This window comes from Pungitius pungitius, chromosome 21 (assembly GCF_949316345.1).
Source record: "Pungitius pungitius chromosome 21, fPunPun2.1, whole genome shotgun sequence".
In the NCBI taxonomy this organism is placed as follows: domain Eukaryota; kingdom Metazoa; phylum Chordata; class Actinopteri; order Perciformes; family Gasterosteidae; genus Pungitius; species Pungitius pungitius.
Genome location: NC_084920.1, coordinates 317,622 through 335,383, shown reverse-complemented (window position 1 = coordinate 335,383; position 17,762 = coordinate 317,622). Strand labels below are relative to the sequence as shown.

The 17,762-nt window shown below is 45.1% G+C and overlaps 2 protein-coding genes across 3 annotated transcripts; both read right to left on the bottom strand.

Annotated features, from left to right (window-relative positions):
* Positions 1–54: 54 nt before the first annotated feature.
* On the bottom strand, positions 55–7,715 carry asah2 (N-acylsphingosine amidohydrolase 2). The gene is made up of 21 exons (XM_037463605.2): positions 7,691–7,715; positions 7,378–7,514; positions 7,121–7,203; positions 6,536–6,679; positions 6,265–6,441; positions 5,793–5,920; positions 5,372–5,449; positions 4,784–4,904; positions 4,568–4,693; positions 4,396–4,482; positions 4,044–4,148; positions 2,994–3,075; positions 2,653–2,768; positions 2,464–2,558; positions 2,051–2,090; positions 1,882–1,980; positions 1,686–1,781; positions 1,298–1,447; positions 1,152–1,208; positions 809–897; positions 55–538 (listed from the first exon to the last, which is right to left on the bottom strand). Exons 2-21 carry the CDS (start codon positions 7,502–7,504, stop codon positions 346–348), a joined length of 2,193 nt encoding a protein of 730 aa, XP_037319502.1. The 5' UTR covers positions 7,505–7,514; positions 7,691–7,715; the 3' UTR covers positions 55–345.
* A 5,122-nt stretch (positions 7,716–12,837) lies between these two features.
* Positions 12,838–17,183, bottom strand: LOC119213180 (multiple inositol polyphosphate phosphatase 1-like). Of its 2 annotated transcripts, none has more exons than XM_037464307.2 (7): positions 16,681–17,183; positions 16,359–16,555; positions 14,882–15,076; positions 14,584–14,681; positions 14,327–14,457; positions 13,762–13,895; positions 12,838–13,662 (listed from the first exon to the last, which is right to left on the bottom strand). In XM_037464307.2, the coding sequence occupies exons 1-7, from the start codon at positions 17,181–17,183 to the stop codon at positions 13,406–13,408; spliced, it is 1,515 nt and encodes a 504-aa protein (XP_037320204.2). In that variant the 3' UTR covers positions 12,838–13,405. The 2 variants fall into 2 exon arrangements, with proteins under 2 accessions (XP_037320204.2, XP_037320205.2); XM_037464308.2 differs by having other exon boundaries at positions 16,359–16,544; positions 16,709–17,183.
* Between the last annotated feature and the right edge of the window lie 579 nt (positions 17,184–17,762).

Below are 17,762 nucleotides of genomic sequence, written 5' to 3'. Positions count from 1 at the left end.
AACACAATATTGTGTTTTTTTATTATGACCTGTGAGATTAAAGATATAGACATTTGAACGTTTACGTATTGTTTTATTTTAATTAAAAGGTGTATGGTTGTAGATTTGACCACGTTATGCCGTCGTCGCCATCTTCTTGTTTTTTGGTTCTTTTCTGGATTTCATTATAAGACGTATACTTTCATCATTTTAACATTCTATTGTCACGTGTCTCTTTTTATTTAATGTTTGAAATATACACATTTAGATTTCACTGGTTTCAAAGCAGAATGAAGTTGTTTCTCTATGTCCTGTCCTCGGGATCCGGAGTGGTGACCTCACAGTGACCTCGCTGTGACCTCACTGCTAGTAGGTGCTGCCGGTGACCCTGAAGACGTCTGACGTCCCCTCGTAGGGCGAGGCGAGGGTCTGCCAGCCCACCCGGTGCTTGTAGTGCCCCAGGTGTTTGATCCGGTAGGAGCCGCAGGGGGCCACGAAGGGGATGTGCCACTCGATGGTGGCGTTGCTCTGCTGGTTCGATCCCTTCAGCCAGTGGAACCTGAGACAAAGAGTTCATTGTCAGCCTGGGCGATATACATCTAAAAGAATAAATAATAGTACAGTCACAGTTTACTTCAGTTTACTCATTTATACAATGAAATACTTACTGAAGGAGCCTTTACTCTAAAAGAGTATTTCTACTGTACTTTAACAGTAAACACTCTTGTATTAGACCATTTACTGTAATAGTGTATTCAACAAGGGTATTAATAGTAAATACCCCCCCCCACACACACACACACATCGAACAGACCACACATGGACCTACCTGGTCTCCCATGATGCATCGGTGTGGACAATCTCCCAGCTGTCAGTTCTGTTGTCATAAATCTCCACAGTTACAAAGGTTTTATCTCTCTGTGAAGGAAGGGAACACTATTAAGGGAAGCAAGGAGGTGAGAGAGGAAAGGAAACACTATTAAGGGAAGCAAGGAGGTGAGAGAGGAAAGGAAACACTATTAAGGGAAGCAAGGAGGTGAGAGAGGAAAGGAAACACTATTAAGGGAAGCAAGGAGGTGAGAGAGGAAGGGGAACACTATTAAGGGAAGCAAGGAGGTGAGAGAGGAAGGGGAACGAGGAATCAAGACAACGGAGACAAGTGTTTCTCTTACGATGTCTCCAGAGTTTCGGGGGTTTCCTGCCACGAAGGTGACAGAGACAACTTCGCCCTGAAGGACACATTAAAACTCTTATGTACATGTATTGAACTTGTCAACATACTGGGCCCAGTACGGAGCCCTGAGGGACGCTCCCTCACCTGTCTGTAGATGGGGTAGACCTGCTGCAGGACATCCCCGAAGCTGCTGTTCTCCGGTGCTCTGTCCACAGGTGGAGCAGGAAGCAGGTTGAAGAGGTTTTTCTCAAAGAACGGAGGAGGAGGACCGAGAGGAAGCTCCGAGACTTTGTCCTGGGAACACATGTGAGTGCCTTCATTGTAGTACTCCCTATGTGTGGTATTAGTACTCACACTGTAGAATACTCTCCCTGTGTGGTATTTGTAGTTTTACTGTGGTAGTTTTCTAACATCATTGGTATCAGTACTTTAACGGTTTATACTGGGGTTTGATGTACATTCCGTAGAGGCAGTATGAATCTCCTGTAAACTCATGACATCGTCAGAGCTCCTTCAGAAAGGTGAGTCCCACCTGTGCGATGGCTCGTGCCAGGCCTCGGTACTTCTGCAGGTACGCACTGAGCGTGTGCGGGCCGTAGATCGTGGACGCGCCTTCGTACCGCTGCACCTGAGTGACGAGTATTGTGTATTTTACCTTGCTTTCTTTGAAACTGTGTAGCAGCAGACTCTGAACACTTCATTTCCAATGAGCCTCGGCGGTGGGGTACCTGGTACTCTTCATAGGTGGTGATGTAGTGAGTGTAGATGTTACTGAGGCCGGCTAGCACCACCTCGGTGTCCTTGAATGCCCCCTCAGACTCCAGCTCCTGACAAACACACACACAGTGAGCCTACCTGTCGCAGGTGAGCAGCGTTAGAGTTCACGTTGTGTCTCACCTGTTTGACAGCTTCTCGTAACCTCCTCCCTGACATGGTGCTGTGAGAGGGAAAAGGGGCGGGGTTACCTAGCTACGGATTCATTAGTGTGATGACATGGGCGGAGCCATGGACTCACAAATACACAAACCCTAGATATTTTGAACTAGTGCTACAACTAGTACTAGTATTTCCTGCTCTTTATTTATCTGTACTCCACTATATATAAAAAGGTAAATACTTTATACTGTACTACATCTCAGAGGTACACATAATACTTTTTACTGTACTACATTTGTTGTCAGAGGTCCATATATTACTTTGTTCTCCACTACAATTGTTACTTTCATATGAACAAAAGAATATATAATCTGATGAAGGATGATGCGCATTGACATTAAATATTTTCATCAGTATTAGTGGAGTGCCGTTACGTCATCTCTCCAGGAACCGCTACCACGGCAACAGAGCCGATGGTGATGATCTGAACGTCCACAATTTGAGGATGCCACGGCAGAGGCCAGTTCATCTACACACACAAAAACACACACATACATTTAACCTCCACTATCTTCACATCATCTAGAACCTTCGCAGAAGGCTTCTATCCGTGATGTCATCACCTCCCCTGTGCTAAAAAGGATGGGTTTAGGATGATGACACTCCTGCGTCTGATTGGACGGCTCGCCGAGTAGGGCGTCTCTGATCCTGTCCCAGAAGGGGTCACCCTCCACAGCGCCTAGTGAAAGAACCACAGGAGAACTTTAGGGGAACAAGAGGAGGTTCATAGTGGAACCACATGAGGGTCATGGTGAAACCACAGGAGGGTCATAGTGGAACTAGAGGAGGATCATAGTGGAACCACGGGACGATCATAGTGGAACCACAGGTGGATCATAGTGAAACCGAAGGAGGATCGTAGTGGAACCACAGGACTATCATAGTAGAACCACAGGAGGATTACCTTGAGTGAAGTTTAGATCTCCTCCTCCATCGGTTGTTCCTGCTGCAAAGCTGTGACCCAGAGCTGGTTTACAGGTGCTGACCTGATGCACACAGATAATCCATCAACAATCCAAACAATCTTGACTATCAGCTGATCAAAGTAAAGCTGTTAAGGGTCCTTAACCTTCAGCATGAATCTGTTACGACTCTTATTGCAAGTTAATGTTCAAACTGTTAATCATTATGTACGTTTATGTAAGCATGTGACCCTTCCTCTCAGCCACACCATAATTAAGCAATTAGTATGGGAGGCTGTACAAAGATGTTGGCAAACCTTTGAACTGTAACATTATTAACGATAAAGGACTGCCTCGAGTGCCTTGATGCTTTTATAAAACGGTCGCCAGAGACATTATAAATAGTAAGTAAAAAGCTGCCTTTCAGCACAAAATAGTTGTGGCCTCCAAACGTTGTGTATCGCATTTCAGTAGCAGAGAGAAAATAGTCCTTATACGTGTGGCTGTTGCTATGCAACAGAGAAACAGCAACATCGCGTTTGTCAGCCTAGCACCAGAAGTTGGTTGATTGATTGATTAGCTAGGAGATCAGCATTAATTTGTACATTTTCCAAAAACACCCCAGGTCACCTTGCAAGGTATCGCACTCAATCTCATTCATTCACACCGCTAATGACATCCACTGAAATTGTCCTCTTGCCCTCCATCGATTTCGAAAGCTCACATTGCCCTAAAACTGTCATTTGCTTTCTTTTTTTCAGCGACCGCCACTGAGGTAAAAACTAAAATAACAAATAATGTTTGTGACAAATCTGTTATTTTGAGTTATTTTGAGTGTGCACTGCTACGGAATGCTGAGGTCAACGTAAACAGATGTACGGTGCATGATGGCTCAATACAGTACACCCCATGACTCACTCTCAACCAATCAGAATGCTTGATTTCACCTACTATAACATTGACTAATAACATAACCAGTTACTCCCAAGCTCAACAAAATGTGTGTTTTTGTGAATGGAAACTGTTGGTGGATGGGCGTCACGGCCGCTGACCGCATGTGTGTCATTGATCTGAACGGTGACGTCCGTCATGTTCACCCACTGATGGGCCGCCTGCAGGGAGCCGACGACCTCCTCCACCGCCACGGCGTACAGCTCCTGCACACACACACACACACACACACACACACACACACACACACACACACACACACACACACACACACACAATCTGTCAGAAGGAAAGAACAGACCTGGAGATATCGAGGGTTCCTTGTGGGGACCCGAGTTCGGGTCCACGTAAGGAACGTGGCATCTTGGTGTCCCACTATGTGGGTAATACAAGAATCAACTACAGCACAGATATAAACCATTGAACTAAACCAAACAGACAGAGAGGCGAGACCTTTGCCTTCCTGTAGATGTCGTGTCCGATGATCCTCGTGCTGTCAAACATGTCCTCTCCAGGTCCAAACGCCTTACACATCTTAGTCTGAAAGACACACACACACTTCATGATTACTGTGTGTGTGTGTGTGTGTGTGTGTGTGTGTGTGTGTGTGTGTATGTATGTTTACCCCTCCTACTGGACAGGAGCTGTTCAGGTAGTCACATGGCAGTCCAGTGTTCATGCATCGAGGTCCTCTGGTGTTGGGACTGACGTCTCCGAGGTTACTGGAGGAGAAACCAGCGACGAAGCCGCCCTGAGGTACACACACACACACACACACACACACTTCCAGTTGCTGACTTTCACATTAAGACTTTCTGAGGCGTTTGGTGAGTTCTGTCACCTGTCCAGGTAGCTGTCCCCGGTTCTTGTCCTGCTCCATCAGGTAGGAGGCGTAGCCCATGTTGTCGCTGCTCACCATGCGGTTGGTGTAGTTCATGCTGACGGCGTGGACGGCGAACCAGCTGCAGGCGACGAGATGACTTTACGTTATTCATTCTGAGATACTGTTTTTACTGTAACCATATATTATTAATAGTTTCATCATTTATGTTGTGTTATGATTAAGACTTATTGTTCATTATTAGAATTATTCATGATTTTATTGTTATTGTAAATTATATTGTATTAATTGGTATTAATAAGTATTATCATTCATTATCATTATTTATTAATATTATTTAATACAAATAACTTTAATACAAGTTATTTGTATTACTATCATATTGTTATTATATCTTATTATTATTTTTCATTATAATTAGGTATGTCATTATTATTAATTTACATGTATTTATATATAAATTACTATTAATTTAATTTGTATTATAATGTATTATTTATTTACTATTGTTGGCATTATTATTCATAATTATCATGTACAATTTTATTCTTATTTCTTATTCTTTTTATTCTATACGATGTTCATTACCTGAGCATACCGATCCCGTCTCCGTCCAGATCCGTGAACTTCAGCACCACCACCTGTTTATCTGTGTTCCACTGATACCTGAGGGATCCAAAACGTACAGGAATATGTACTCTATAATAGTATAATATGCACTACTATACAAATTATATATCTCTCTGAGTACCTGTCTCTCTCTCTCTCTCTGTGTACCTGTCTCTCTCTCTCTCTCTGAGTACCTGTCTCTATCTCTGACTACTTGTCTCTCTCTCAGAGTACCTGTCTCTCTGTCTCTGAGTACCTGCCTCTCTCTCTCTGAGTACCTGTCTCTCTCTCTGACTACTTGTCTCTCTCTCTGACTACTTGTCTCTGAGTACCTGTCTCTCTGTCTCTGAGTACCCTTGTCTCTCTGTCTCTGAGTACCTGTCTCTCTGTCTCTGAGTACCTGTCTCTCTCGTCCTTCGGGTTGTTCAGATACGAGTGAGGGCTCCTGTTCAGGCTGCTGTGGTCCAGCTCTCCTCTGCTCCTGTAAATCCTGCCTGGCTTCATGTTACGGTGGGCTATGTCTATGCTCTGGAAACAAGGTCATAGTGTCAGATGTACAGTACTGCTTAAGGATATATTTGGCTATTCCTATACTCTGGAAAATATTTAAAGGATAAATACATTTAACCGTACCGAGACAACAGTACTTCTTCAATAAGGAGTCAGATTACGACCGGCCGTCTACTGTCTAGAGAGGTTTATGTTGTATTTGTACATGTCTACATTCTATAAAACAATGTTTAGCTTAACAACACATGTTCACACATGGGCCGTGTCTATTCACTGGAACCAACAAGTACTGGCTCTGAGGGGGGAATGGACGAGTAGGTATGGAGGCTCTGATCAGAATCCGATCAGTAACACACACACACCTTGACGATGCCGTCGACCAGCGGCTTGATGGACGCCTTCATGAAGCCTTTACTGGTGACCATGAACAGGGTGTACTGGAAGTACCCGGCCGGGCCGCAGTGAGTGTGAGTCCCACTCAGGACCAGGTTCTCCTGGCGGTAGAGGTCCCCATATTTCACCTGCAGTGCCCGCAGAACCTTCACACACACACACACACACACACGCTCAAACCTGTAAACAATCTAACTTTGCAGGATTAATAAAGTTTATCGTTATTGTTCATGTGTTTACCTCCAGACGAAGCCTCTGTGATATCATTCCTACGTCCGCAGTGACGAACACGACTCTCCGCCTCCCGTCATCGATGATGAAGGCTCGGCTGTACAGGCGAGTGTGTATGCCTGCGGCCGTCTGCTCAGGGTTCGCATAACCCATCTAAACACACACACGCACCACATTTGAGCATCCAAGACGTTACTAACCCTAACCATGTATAATCCCTCCAGCCTTTTCTGGGTCCACCATGAGACCTCCACCAGTTGTCCATGCAGAGACCCCTGAACCAACCTTCCTCAGGTAGAATGGAGCAGCGCCTTGTTGCTGAAAGAGTTCCGACCGATTCTGCGTTTTGCCCCTTGCGATACAGTTCAGGTCATTGAGACACAAGTGGAACCGAGTGTTTGTGGTCTCAGACTAAAGCAGATGAACTGTACAAACACGCCCAGTCCCACAGGAACCCCCCGCCTGCATGCAAGACCGGATCACTGGAGATTAACAGCATATCTGCCAGTTACTGTCTCTACACCTGGAGGTCGTTATTGTCTCTACATGGACACCTGGAGGTCGTTATTGTCCCGCGCACGTTCTGGTACTGACCAAAGGGATATCAGCTGGTGGCCCGGTGCAGTCAGCTCGGCCCACTCCGATGAGGTAACGGCTGTCCTGTGGACTGGGAGGATCTGAAAGGACAGCAGAGAAGGGATCTTGTTCTAAAGGACAATAACGCTTAACGATAGTTTTTAATACAAATGATCGTTCTTTGCATCTTTGCATCAGTTTGTCGCTTCATTTACTTTGATTGAACATTCATGAAGATCTAATCTAAAGCTTGCAAATATAAATCAGCACCTCACCTGTATGTGTCTTCCAGGTCGCCATCAGAGCGATCAGTGTCACATTCACCAGCGCCGCGACGACCAATAGGACCGCCAGCGTCGCCTCGCAAGCAGACACTCGACGACAGAGAGACAGAGAGGCCATGCTGCCGGCGCTGGGGGGACACCCGGGTGAGCGTTAATGTCCATTTGTTCTTTTCTGGATGAATCTGCCATAAGATCTAAAATCTGTTCCCACTGAGCTACACAAAGACACTCTACTCAAAGAAAACCGACCCAGGTTCAGACTGAAATGAATCATAAGGTGTGAAAACGAGCCCATGGAACTTACCTGCAGTGTAAAACACAAAGTGTGTTTTGCGTTGGAGCGGATTAGCCGTTATCTATTAGATAAACGGTCCTCTCACTCCAAAGGTCTCTCACCGGAGCCTCTTTATGGATCATAACTATCAGACGGGTTGTATAACTTAGAAGTCAATTGTGATATATCTATTTGATATTATATTAGTTTATGGGTCCCGTCTCTTTTATCACTGTTAGTTGATTATAATGACAGGACTCACAAGCAGGGAGGGTCAATGGGGGGGATTCTCTGCTGGCTTCAGTCTCATCATGTGACAACACATTCATATTTGTTGAAATAACCCTGTTGATCCTCTCATCCTGCACCATCATCAGGTCTAACAATCAATTGTGTCTAAAATGTTAAGACTAGGGCCGGGACTTTAGCGCGTTAATTACGATTAATTAATGACAATGTGAATTAAGATTAATTAATTACACAAAAAATAACACAAACATTTTTTACGCATTTTTACACTTATTTTTTGCACCGCGGAACGTTTCTCACTGGATGAGTTTCGGAGGACCGATTATACTGGAGCACCAACTAGCGTTCATGACTTCAGACAACAACAAACCACAGTGAACATGAACGAAGAAGCTGACGAGACCGTGTCGGGTGGCCCCGTGAATGGGAAATCTTATTATAATAAACACACGGATGGAAGCGTCGATAAGAGCGTGGTTATGTGCAAGCTGTGCAACAAGGAATTCACATCGAGCCTCAAGTATCACCTCAACGCAACACAACTAGCAGCTAGCATGGACGTACAAGGACCCACACCCAACCCACACTGCACCAGATGACTGGTTTAAGGACCAGGGTAACTAAGTCCACGTCTGAAAAAATGTTCTGAATGTACTTGAAAGTATTGGTCTACTTAAAAAACCTAGTTTACAGAAGGTCTACTTACCTATAGACTACCTGAATTTCTGAAAGTACTATATTTCTAAATATGCTATTTCTACACTTTTGTGTGAATTGGTTGAACAAAAATAAAAATCCATGTGAAAAAAATTACTTCTCACTGTTCTCAGGTCAAATATTTATGCAATTAAAATGCGATTCATTTCGATTAATTAATTACAAAGCCTCTAATTAATTACATTAATATTTTTAATCGAGTCCCGGCCCTAATAATATATATATTATATTATATATATTGACCTTACATATATTTTTTTATAATAATGTTTTACCTATTTGTTACATGTCCCCATGTTTTGTCTCTATGCCTTTAACTGTGAGTGGGGGTAGTGTTTTGTTTTTTTCATGGCTTACAGGTGTGCAGTGCTGGTTGGCTGTTGGCGAGGAGGCGTGACCGTATAAGACCTGGGGAGCAATCAGCTGACGAGCTGGTGGCCTATTTAACCAGCCTGGTTGATGAACAGAGGAGAGAGAGAAAGGTTTTGTTAGTTTTGTTTTGTTAGGAATCTGGTCGAGTGAGACCCAATTGTACTCTACCTCAGTTTTGGAGAAGGGGTAGGTAGTTCTGCCCATGGGTGTACATTTCCATCACGTAGGTAAAACTTTGTTACAGGGAAAGGGGTGTAGAACAAAAAATACCTTTTGATTATTTCATTACTTTGACCCCAGCCCCCACAATCCCCTTCTCCTCCCTTATTTGGTTGTGTGTGTACTTTTTGTTTTTGTTTGTCACCTACTAAATGTCCCACGAGGACCAAACACAAGTTTTGCGTGTCATGCCGCTTTATTTGTTTCAGCTGCACCCCCCTCCCACACTACTTCACTGTCCACCGCTAGTTATACAGGGTGCGCCACCCCAGGTTTTTACGTTCCCCACCTGTAAAACGAGTTCCAACCTAGGTGGGAACGTAACACTATTATTTAAAAAAAATATTTTCTGTGACATTTTTTGACCCTACATATTTTGACTTTTTTCACAATATTTCTTTTTCCCATGACATGACTGGAATGATCTTAGATGGAGCAACCTACACGTCCCTGTCACTAATGCCAAATGCCCCAAATTTCTGTACTTTAAACCTTATCTGGGTTCAACCCTCAAGGGACATGGTGGCTCTTCCTAAATTCTTTTTTAGTTTTGGGTAACTGACATTTATAAAAAATCATAATGGGATATTGCCCCAGAGACGGATTGGTGCATCTTGGAGGATCAAGCATGCTATTCATTGGTAAAGGCACAAGTGAGGCTGTAATAAGTTTCATATCAGTGCGACCACTGAATGAGACACATCTGCTCATCTTTACTGACTCATCCGGCCTTCTCTGCCGTCAAAAAGGTGGCATGGTGGCTACGTAGCATGGCTAATAAGTGCTAAAAGGCTAAAGCAAAGCAATTAACATCAAATTCAATTCAACAGCAAAAGATTCTTCATCATTCTTGACGATGCCATCATAACTCGAAACTAAAATGGTACAACTTGTGACTCGACTTGAGACTTGTTGGCTGTGACTTGTGACTCGACTTGGGACTTGCTTCGTCTTTGACTCGACTCGGGACGCGAGGGCATTGACTTGAGACTTGCTTGTGACTTGCCTAACAGTGACTTGTTCCCACCTCTGGTGGCTACGTAGCATGGCTAATAAGTGCTAAAGGCTAAAGCAATTAACATCAAATTCAATTCAGTAGCAAAAGATTCTTCATCATTCTTGACGATGCCATCATAACTCAAGTGAACGCGCCGTGTGTTTCTGCATAACCCCTAGGGTTCACTTCTCTGAAACAACCGTGGGGACAATGCCCCCACTACTACCTCCGCGGCAGTGTGCTCAAGACTTGGCACGAGCGGGATTTGAACCCACTGGCGGTGCGCACAGAGGCTTCTGGGCTCTAGCTTGCACCCCTACACTACCAGTCCTGGTCACATTTTGGCAACTTTGATTCTCATATTTAACCTTGAGCATGTGAGTTAAACCTCAAAAATCTTTTTAAATGCTTTTTCCTCATCTGGTCTTGAACCCACAACCTTCAGTTGCAGTGCAGGGGCTTATGTCAGCAGCTCTTCCACTGTGCTACTTCACCACACTCTAACCAACCCTTTGTTTGTTGTATTTAACCTTGAGATTGCTAATCAAACCTGAAGTAAAGCCAAAGGCTCAAACATAAGACTGGGCTTGAACCCACAACCTTCAAGTGCAGTGCAGGGGCTTATGTCAGCAGCTCTTCCACTGTGCTACTTCACCACACACTAACCAACCCTTTGTTTGTTGTATTTAACCTTGAGATTGCTAATCAAACCTGAAGTAAAGCCAAAGGCTCAAACATAAGACTGGGCTTGAACCCACAACCTTCAAGTGCAGTGCAGGGGCTTATGTCAGCAGCTCTTCCACTGTGCTACTTCACCACACACTAACCAACCCTTTGTTTGTTGTATTTAACCTTGAGATTGCTACTCAAACCTGAAGTAAAGCCAAAGGCTCAAACATAAGACTGGGCTTGAACCCACAACCTTCAAGTGCAGTGCAGGGGCTTATGTCAGCAGCTCTTCCACTGTGCTACTTCACCACACACTAACCAACCCTTTGTTGTATTTAACCTTGAGATTGCTACTCAAACCTGAAGTAAAGCCAAAGGCTGAAACCCAAGACTGGGCTTGAACCCACAACCTTCAAATGCAGTGCAGGCTTGTGGCAGCTGCTCTTCCGCTGTGCTACTTCACCACACACTAACCAATCCTTTGTTTGTTGTATTTAACCTTGAGATTGCTACTCAAACCTGAAGTAAAGCCAAAGGCTCAAACATAAGACTGGGCTTGAACCCACAACCTTCAAGTGCAGTGCAGGGGCTTATGTCAGCAGCTCTTCCACTGTGCTACTTCACCACACACTAACCAACTCTTTGTTTGTTGTATTTAACCTTGAGATTGCTACTCAAACCTGAAGTAAAGCCAAAGGCTCAAACCCAAGACTGGGCTTGAACTCACAATCTTAAAACACAGGGGAGGCTTGTGGCAGCTGCTCTTCCGCTGTGCTACTTCACCACACACTAACCATCTCTTTGTTTGTTGTATTTAACCTTGAGCACATGAGTTAAACCTCAAAACTGTTTTTAACTGCTATTTCCACATCTGGGCTTGAACCCACAACCTTCAAGTGCAGTGCAGGCTTGTGGCAGCAGCTCTTCCGCTGTGCTAATTCACCACACACAAACCAACCCTTTGTTTCTTCTATTTAACCTTGAGCATGTGAGTCAAACCTCAAAAGTGTTTTTAAATGCTATTTCCACATCTGGGCTTGAACCCACAACCTTCAAATGCAGTGCAGGCTTGTGGCAGCAGCTCTTCCGCTGTGCTAATTCACCACACACAAACCAACCCTTTGTTTCTTCTATTTAACCTTGAGCATGTGAGTCAAACCTCAAAAGTGTTTTTAAATGCTATTTCCACATCTGGGCTTGAACGCACAACCTTGAAATGCAGTGCAGGCTTGTGGCAGCAGCTCTTCCACTGTGCTAATTCACCACACACTAGCCAACCCTTTGTTTGTTGTATTTAACCTTGAGATTTCTACTTAAACCTCAAAACTCTTTCAAAGCAGAAGCGATGTCTGCATGAAGGGGCATGAACCCACAAACTCAGACAGCAGGTTGGAGCCTGCAGCCCTTCAGTTGTTCCCTTGTGCTATTCAAGCACATGCCTCATTGTGTCCGTTTCTCATATTAGACCTTGGGATTGTTTACTAAACCTCAAAACTGTTTCAATGTTTACAGTTTGAAGCCCTGACTGCAACCAAACCCTCCTTCTGAGAGAGCAGGTTTAAACTGAGGATCCTCCACACTTCAGCCTTCCTGCTATCTCCCTGCACTGTTCCACCACACACCTGTTGATGCTTTTGAATCCAACCTCAATTCTCATAGATTCTCCGGCTGGAATCCACAACCGTTCCATACCGTTATAATATAATTGCAGGTCAAGTAAAGTCATATAATGGCATACTGAATTGGTTGAACAAAACACGTAGCTATTTGGTTACAAAATATTCCCTTATTTGCTATCAGGATTTTGAACATAAATACTTTTAGTCAAAATGAGTCACAAGTTTACAGATTCATCTTAAGGACAAAGACCAGTAACAAAGTAACATGAAACTGTTCTTCATGCGTGAAAAATGTTTATTAAAGCTCATGTAAACATTTGGTATCGTTGTCCCTCCACAAGTCGAGAGAAAGGAGTGAAAACCAAAGCCTTATTTTAATCTTTAAACTGATCCAGAATCAGAACCAGAGCTGCTTAATGCTCTCCTTCACAGGACTCTTATTGTGAAAAAACACCTCAGCAGCATCTGCAGAAAGTGCAGCTTTGAATGAAACAATCACATGATCACTCAAATAAATAAAGATAGAAAACCAAATAACCCTGAAAAATCATTTCCATAAAAGTGAGTCAGTTCACCAAATTAAAACATGTTTGACTTTAACAAAACATGTTAAAGGACTGGTGTCCTTTAACAATTCAAAAATGTAATGATTAACCAATAAAATAAAATCTAATTTTAGAATAATGTTTTTCTAATTAAAAGGACTTTTTAATTTAATCTTTAAACCTGATTTCACATGAATTTAAAAGTTTGATCCCTTTGGAATCTGAACATACGATGTTCGCTGTAGAAAGAAGCTTGTATTCAACGTGATACTGAAACGCTTCTCTTCAGTTCCTCCAACTGACCAGCAAGAGGCGCCAAACTCTTTAGTGTTGATTAAGGCCTTTAGTTTCTACCGCCTCAGAGTTCAATGTTGGGGCCACGGCTGCCGGCCCCCGTCCCCTCGCACTCCCGCTGGGAGTCACAGCCGTCCAGAAGGTGGCGGTACGCCGCCCGGACGTCCCGGTACAGCGGCGCATCCTCCGTCTCCAGCCCCGGGAATCGAACCGGCGACTCGTTGACCAGCAGCTGCAGCCGCGGGCCACGCTGGCAGTCGTACAGGACAAAGAGCAGGTTGGCGGCGTACGGGACGATGAGGCCGGACCGGAAGCTCCTGCCTGTAAGACACAAGAACCATCGACGGCTGAACCACAGAAGAAGAGCACCGCGGGCCGGTGTGTTTCTGTCTACAACTGGACGGGGGCGGAGCCTCCTACCGTGCTGCGCGTGGTAGTTGTCGGCGGTGGGTGGAGTCTGGTCCATGTAGAGTCCCAGCAAGGAGAGGAGGGGGAGGAGCGTCTCGGCATGACCAATCAGGATGGAGGCTGGCTCGGGAGGAGCGTCGGTGGACCTGATGATTATCAATAAAGTTTAAGTGAAGACAAAGCTTCATTCTGTGTAGTGACCAGCAGGGGGCGACTCCTCTGCTCCCATAGACGTCTATGAGGAAATGACTCTACTTCTGTGTAGTGACCAGCAGGGGGAGACTCCTCTGCTCCCATAGACGTCTATGAGGAAATGACTCTACTTCTGTGTAGTGACCAGCAGGGGGCGACTCCTCTGCTCCCATAGACGTCTATGAGGAAATGACTCTACTTCTGTGTAGTGACCAGCAGGGGGCGACTCCTCTGCTCCCATAGACGTCTATGAGTAAATCACTCTACTTCTGTGTAGTGACCAGCAGGGGGCGACTCCTCTGCTCCCATAGACGTCTATGAGGAAATGACTTTAAAGCCCCCCCCCATATAATGGCAGAGGAAACAAAGCGACGATGTCACTGACCGGCGAGGTCGTCCTGCTTTGTCCAGAGTCCTGAAGATGTGATGGAAGAGAGGGCAGCTGGACAGGCCACTGATCGTGTAACCATGGAAACGCTTCCAGTACTGCTTCAGGTCAGATTTGTACTCCAACACCTGCATCAGATTTCGTTATTAATTAATGATCCATGTGACCATTTCATTTACTGCTCAACTGTCTAAATAAACAACATAAAACTATGAAGGTCTTTTCATGGTGTTGATCTTTTGATTATTGATTACCTTCGCATCGTCTTTGTCAAACAGGAAACACCACGATGAGTGGAGAGATTTGATGGAGAGCTCGTAGGAACACAAGAAGAACGCGGCTTCCACCAGATCTACAGGAGGGGAGGACAGTCTTCAAGAGACCAGAACCAAGAGCACAACACAGACCACAACATTGGGACCTCCATTTGGGAGGTGAAGGAAAATGGAGTCAAAGTTCTGAGGATGAACTAGGATCAGAACGTTCTATATGTGTCCCAGTGTGTGTGTGTCCCCGTGTGTGTCCCCGTGTGTGTGTCCTCGTGTGTCTCACCCGCTGTGAGCTGGTGCTGACGGAGGCCAAGCTTCTCAGCGACCTTCCTCCTCACGACCTCCATCTCCGGCCCGTGTTTGAACTTCTGCACCTCCAGCAGCGCTGTGCGGTTCTTCTCCACCGCCTCCACGTAACCACGGCAATGCTCGAAGAAACGCATCAGCTTGTCGTCCACCAGGTGGCGGTAGTGCACGTCTGCAGGGAGGCGTAGTACTACTGTCACAGTATTCTTACAGGGAGGCGTAGTACTACTGTCACAGTATTCTTACAGGGAGGCGTAGTACTACTGTCACAGTATTCTTACAGGGAGGAGTACTACTGTCACAGTATTCTTACAGGGAGGAGTACTACTGTAACAGTATTCTTACAGGGAGGCGTACTACTGTAACAGTATTCTTACAGGGAGTAGTACTACTGTCACAGTATTCTTACAGGGAGTAGTACTACTGTCACAGTATTCTTACAGGGAGGAGTACTACTGTCACAGTATTCTTACAGGGAGGAGTACTACTGTAACAGTATTCTTACAGGGAGGCGTACTACTGTAACAGTATTCTTACAGGGAGTAGTACTACTGTCACAGTATTCTTACAGGGAGGAGTACTACTGTCACAGTATTCTTACAGGGAGGAGTACTACTGTCACAGTATTCTTACAGGGAGTAGTACTACTGTCACAGTATTCTTACAGGGAGGAGTACTACTGTAACAGTATTCTTACAGGGAGTCGTACTACTGTAACAGTATTCTTACAGGGAGGCGTAGTACTACTGTCACAGTATTCTTACAGGGAGGAGTACTACTGTCACAGTATTCTTACAGGGAGTAGTACTACTGTCACAGTATTCTTACAGGGAGGAGTACTACTGTAACAGTATTCTTACAGGGAGGCGTACTACTGTAACAGTATTCTTACAGGGAAGCGTAGTACTACTGTCACAGTATTCTTACAGGGAGTAGTACTACTGTCACAGTATTCTTACAGGGAGTAGTACTACTACTGTCGCAGTATTACAGGGAGTAGTACTACTGTAAATGTATTCTTACAGTGAGACATAGTACTACTGTCACAGTATTCTTACAGGGAGGAGTAGTACTACTGTCACTGTATTCTTACAGGGAGGAGTAGTACTACTGTCACAGTATTCTTACAGGGAGTAGTACTACTGTCACAGTATTCTTACAGGGAGTAGTACTACTACTGTCGCAGTATTACAGGGAGTAGTACTACTGTAAATGTATTCTTACAGTGAGACATAGTACTACTGTCACAGTATTCTTACAGGGAGGAGTAGTACTACTGTCACTGTATTCTTACAGGGAGGAGTAGTACTACTGTAACAGTATTCTTACAGAGAGGCGTAGTACTACTGTAACAGTATTCTTACAGGGAGGAGTAGTACTACTGTAACAGTATTCTTACAGAGAGGCGTAGTACTTTTCCAGCATGCTACATGTAGCATGTAGCATGGCCTCACCGGTGTCTCCCCAGTGGTGCTGCAGACCCTCCTGAAAGGCCTCCACGCTGCTCACACAGCGGTGCTTGGAGCTGCTCCTCAGACGGATCCTCATCACGTTCTCCTCCGTCAGGAGGGACGGGAACAAGAGGGAGAGACGCACCGCCAGCTGACGGAGGTCCTCTCTGCCCTTCATCACCAGCTGGCCTGAGGAGTCACTAGAATGACTTTAGACGCTTTTAGAATCATAACTATCATCAGATATTTAACAGCTGTATTTTCAGTTTTATGGTATCATTTCATTTGTATTATTTTATATGGTATTCAGTAATATTCTACTGACGTCATCCTCGGCAGCCCCCGGTGCTCACCGTCCATGTCCTCGGTGTACCACATCTCCCAGCGGCTCTGGACGTCCTGGAGCCAGTCCGCGGAGCCTCCAGAACCCGCAGCGCTCCCGCTCGCTTCTCTCCGGACCAGCTCGCTGAGTCTCTGCATCCTGCGGATGTTCTTGACGGTCGGGTACCGGCTGCCGTGGCGGATGACGGCGGTGAGGTGTACCGGGACGCAGCGCTCGGTGTCCGGGGGTCTCAGCACGGACGCGTTCACGGTTAAAACGTCCCGCAGAAGGTGCGGGTTCACCTCCTCGTACCGGGTTTTGGTGCCGAAGTATGCGGCAATGTCCGGTACCGACCGAGAGGAGCAGGCCCGGCGGGCCATGGTCAAACCGAGAGCCGCAACCAGCCAACCGGAGAACATCTTGACGGAACCTCTTTGGCTTTGTTGATGTTCCGGGTTCGTCTGACCTTTGACCTCTCCGTGGTTCAAATACCTTCTTTTCTTCATAAAACTACAACCTAAAACCAACTTAGAAGTACAAACATACAGAGGGAGTTTCTGTAGTACTGCGAATAAAATAATTATACGTATCAATTAAACTTCGCTCCGGACACACGACACCGGAAACAAATACGCAACTTCCGTTAAAGTTGATGAAAAAGTTGGTGAAAGAAAAATGTTTCAAAATAAAAGATCCGTTGCAAAATCAGTTCAGCATCTCAGGAGACGTATTTATAGATTTTATAATTCAACATCGGAAAACTACAAGAAGCCTTCTCTCCTGTGTTGATCCCTGATCTACGGATGTGCAGGTCAAAGGTCACAGGGTGTGTACAGCTTGTTAAGCTCTCTGGGGAGGGTTTGTGATTTAGTGCTGTACCAAGGCGGTTAATAAAAGCAAAGTTATTAATGTGTATTAATTAGACATGGAAACATCCAGAAGGAGAGAAAGCTGATCTCGGCTGCCTGGACCTTCATCACCTTCTGCTCGTCTTCATCGCCTCACTTTGGGTTCCACAAGAAGCTTCAGTCTGTTGCTGTGTGACCCTGGTCCTGGCCTCCGAGGACATGAAGGAACACTCAGAC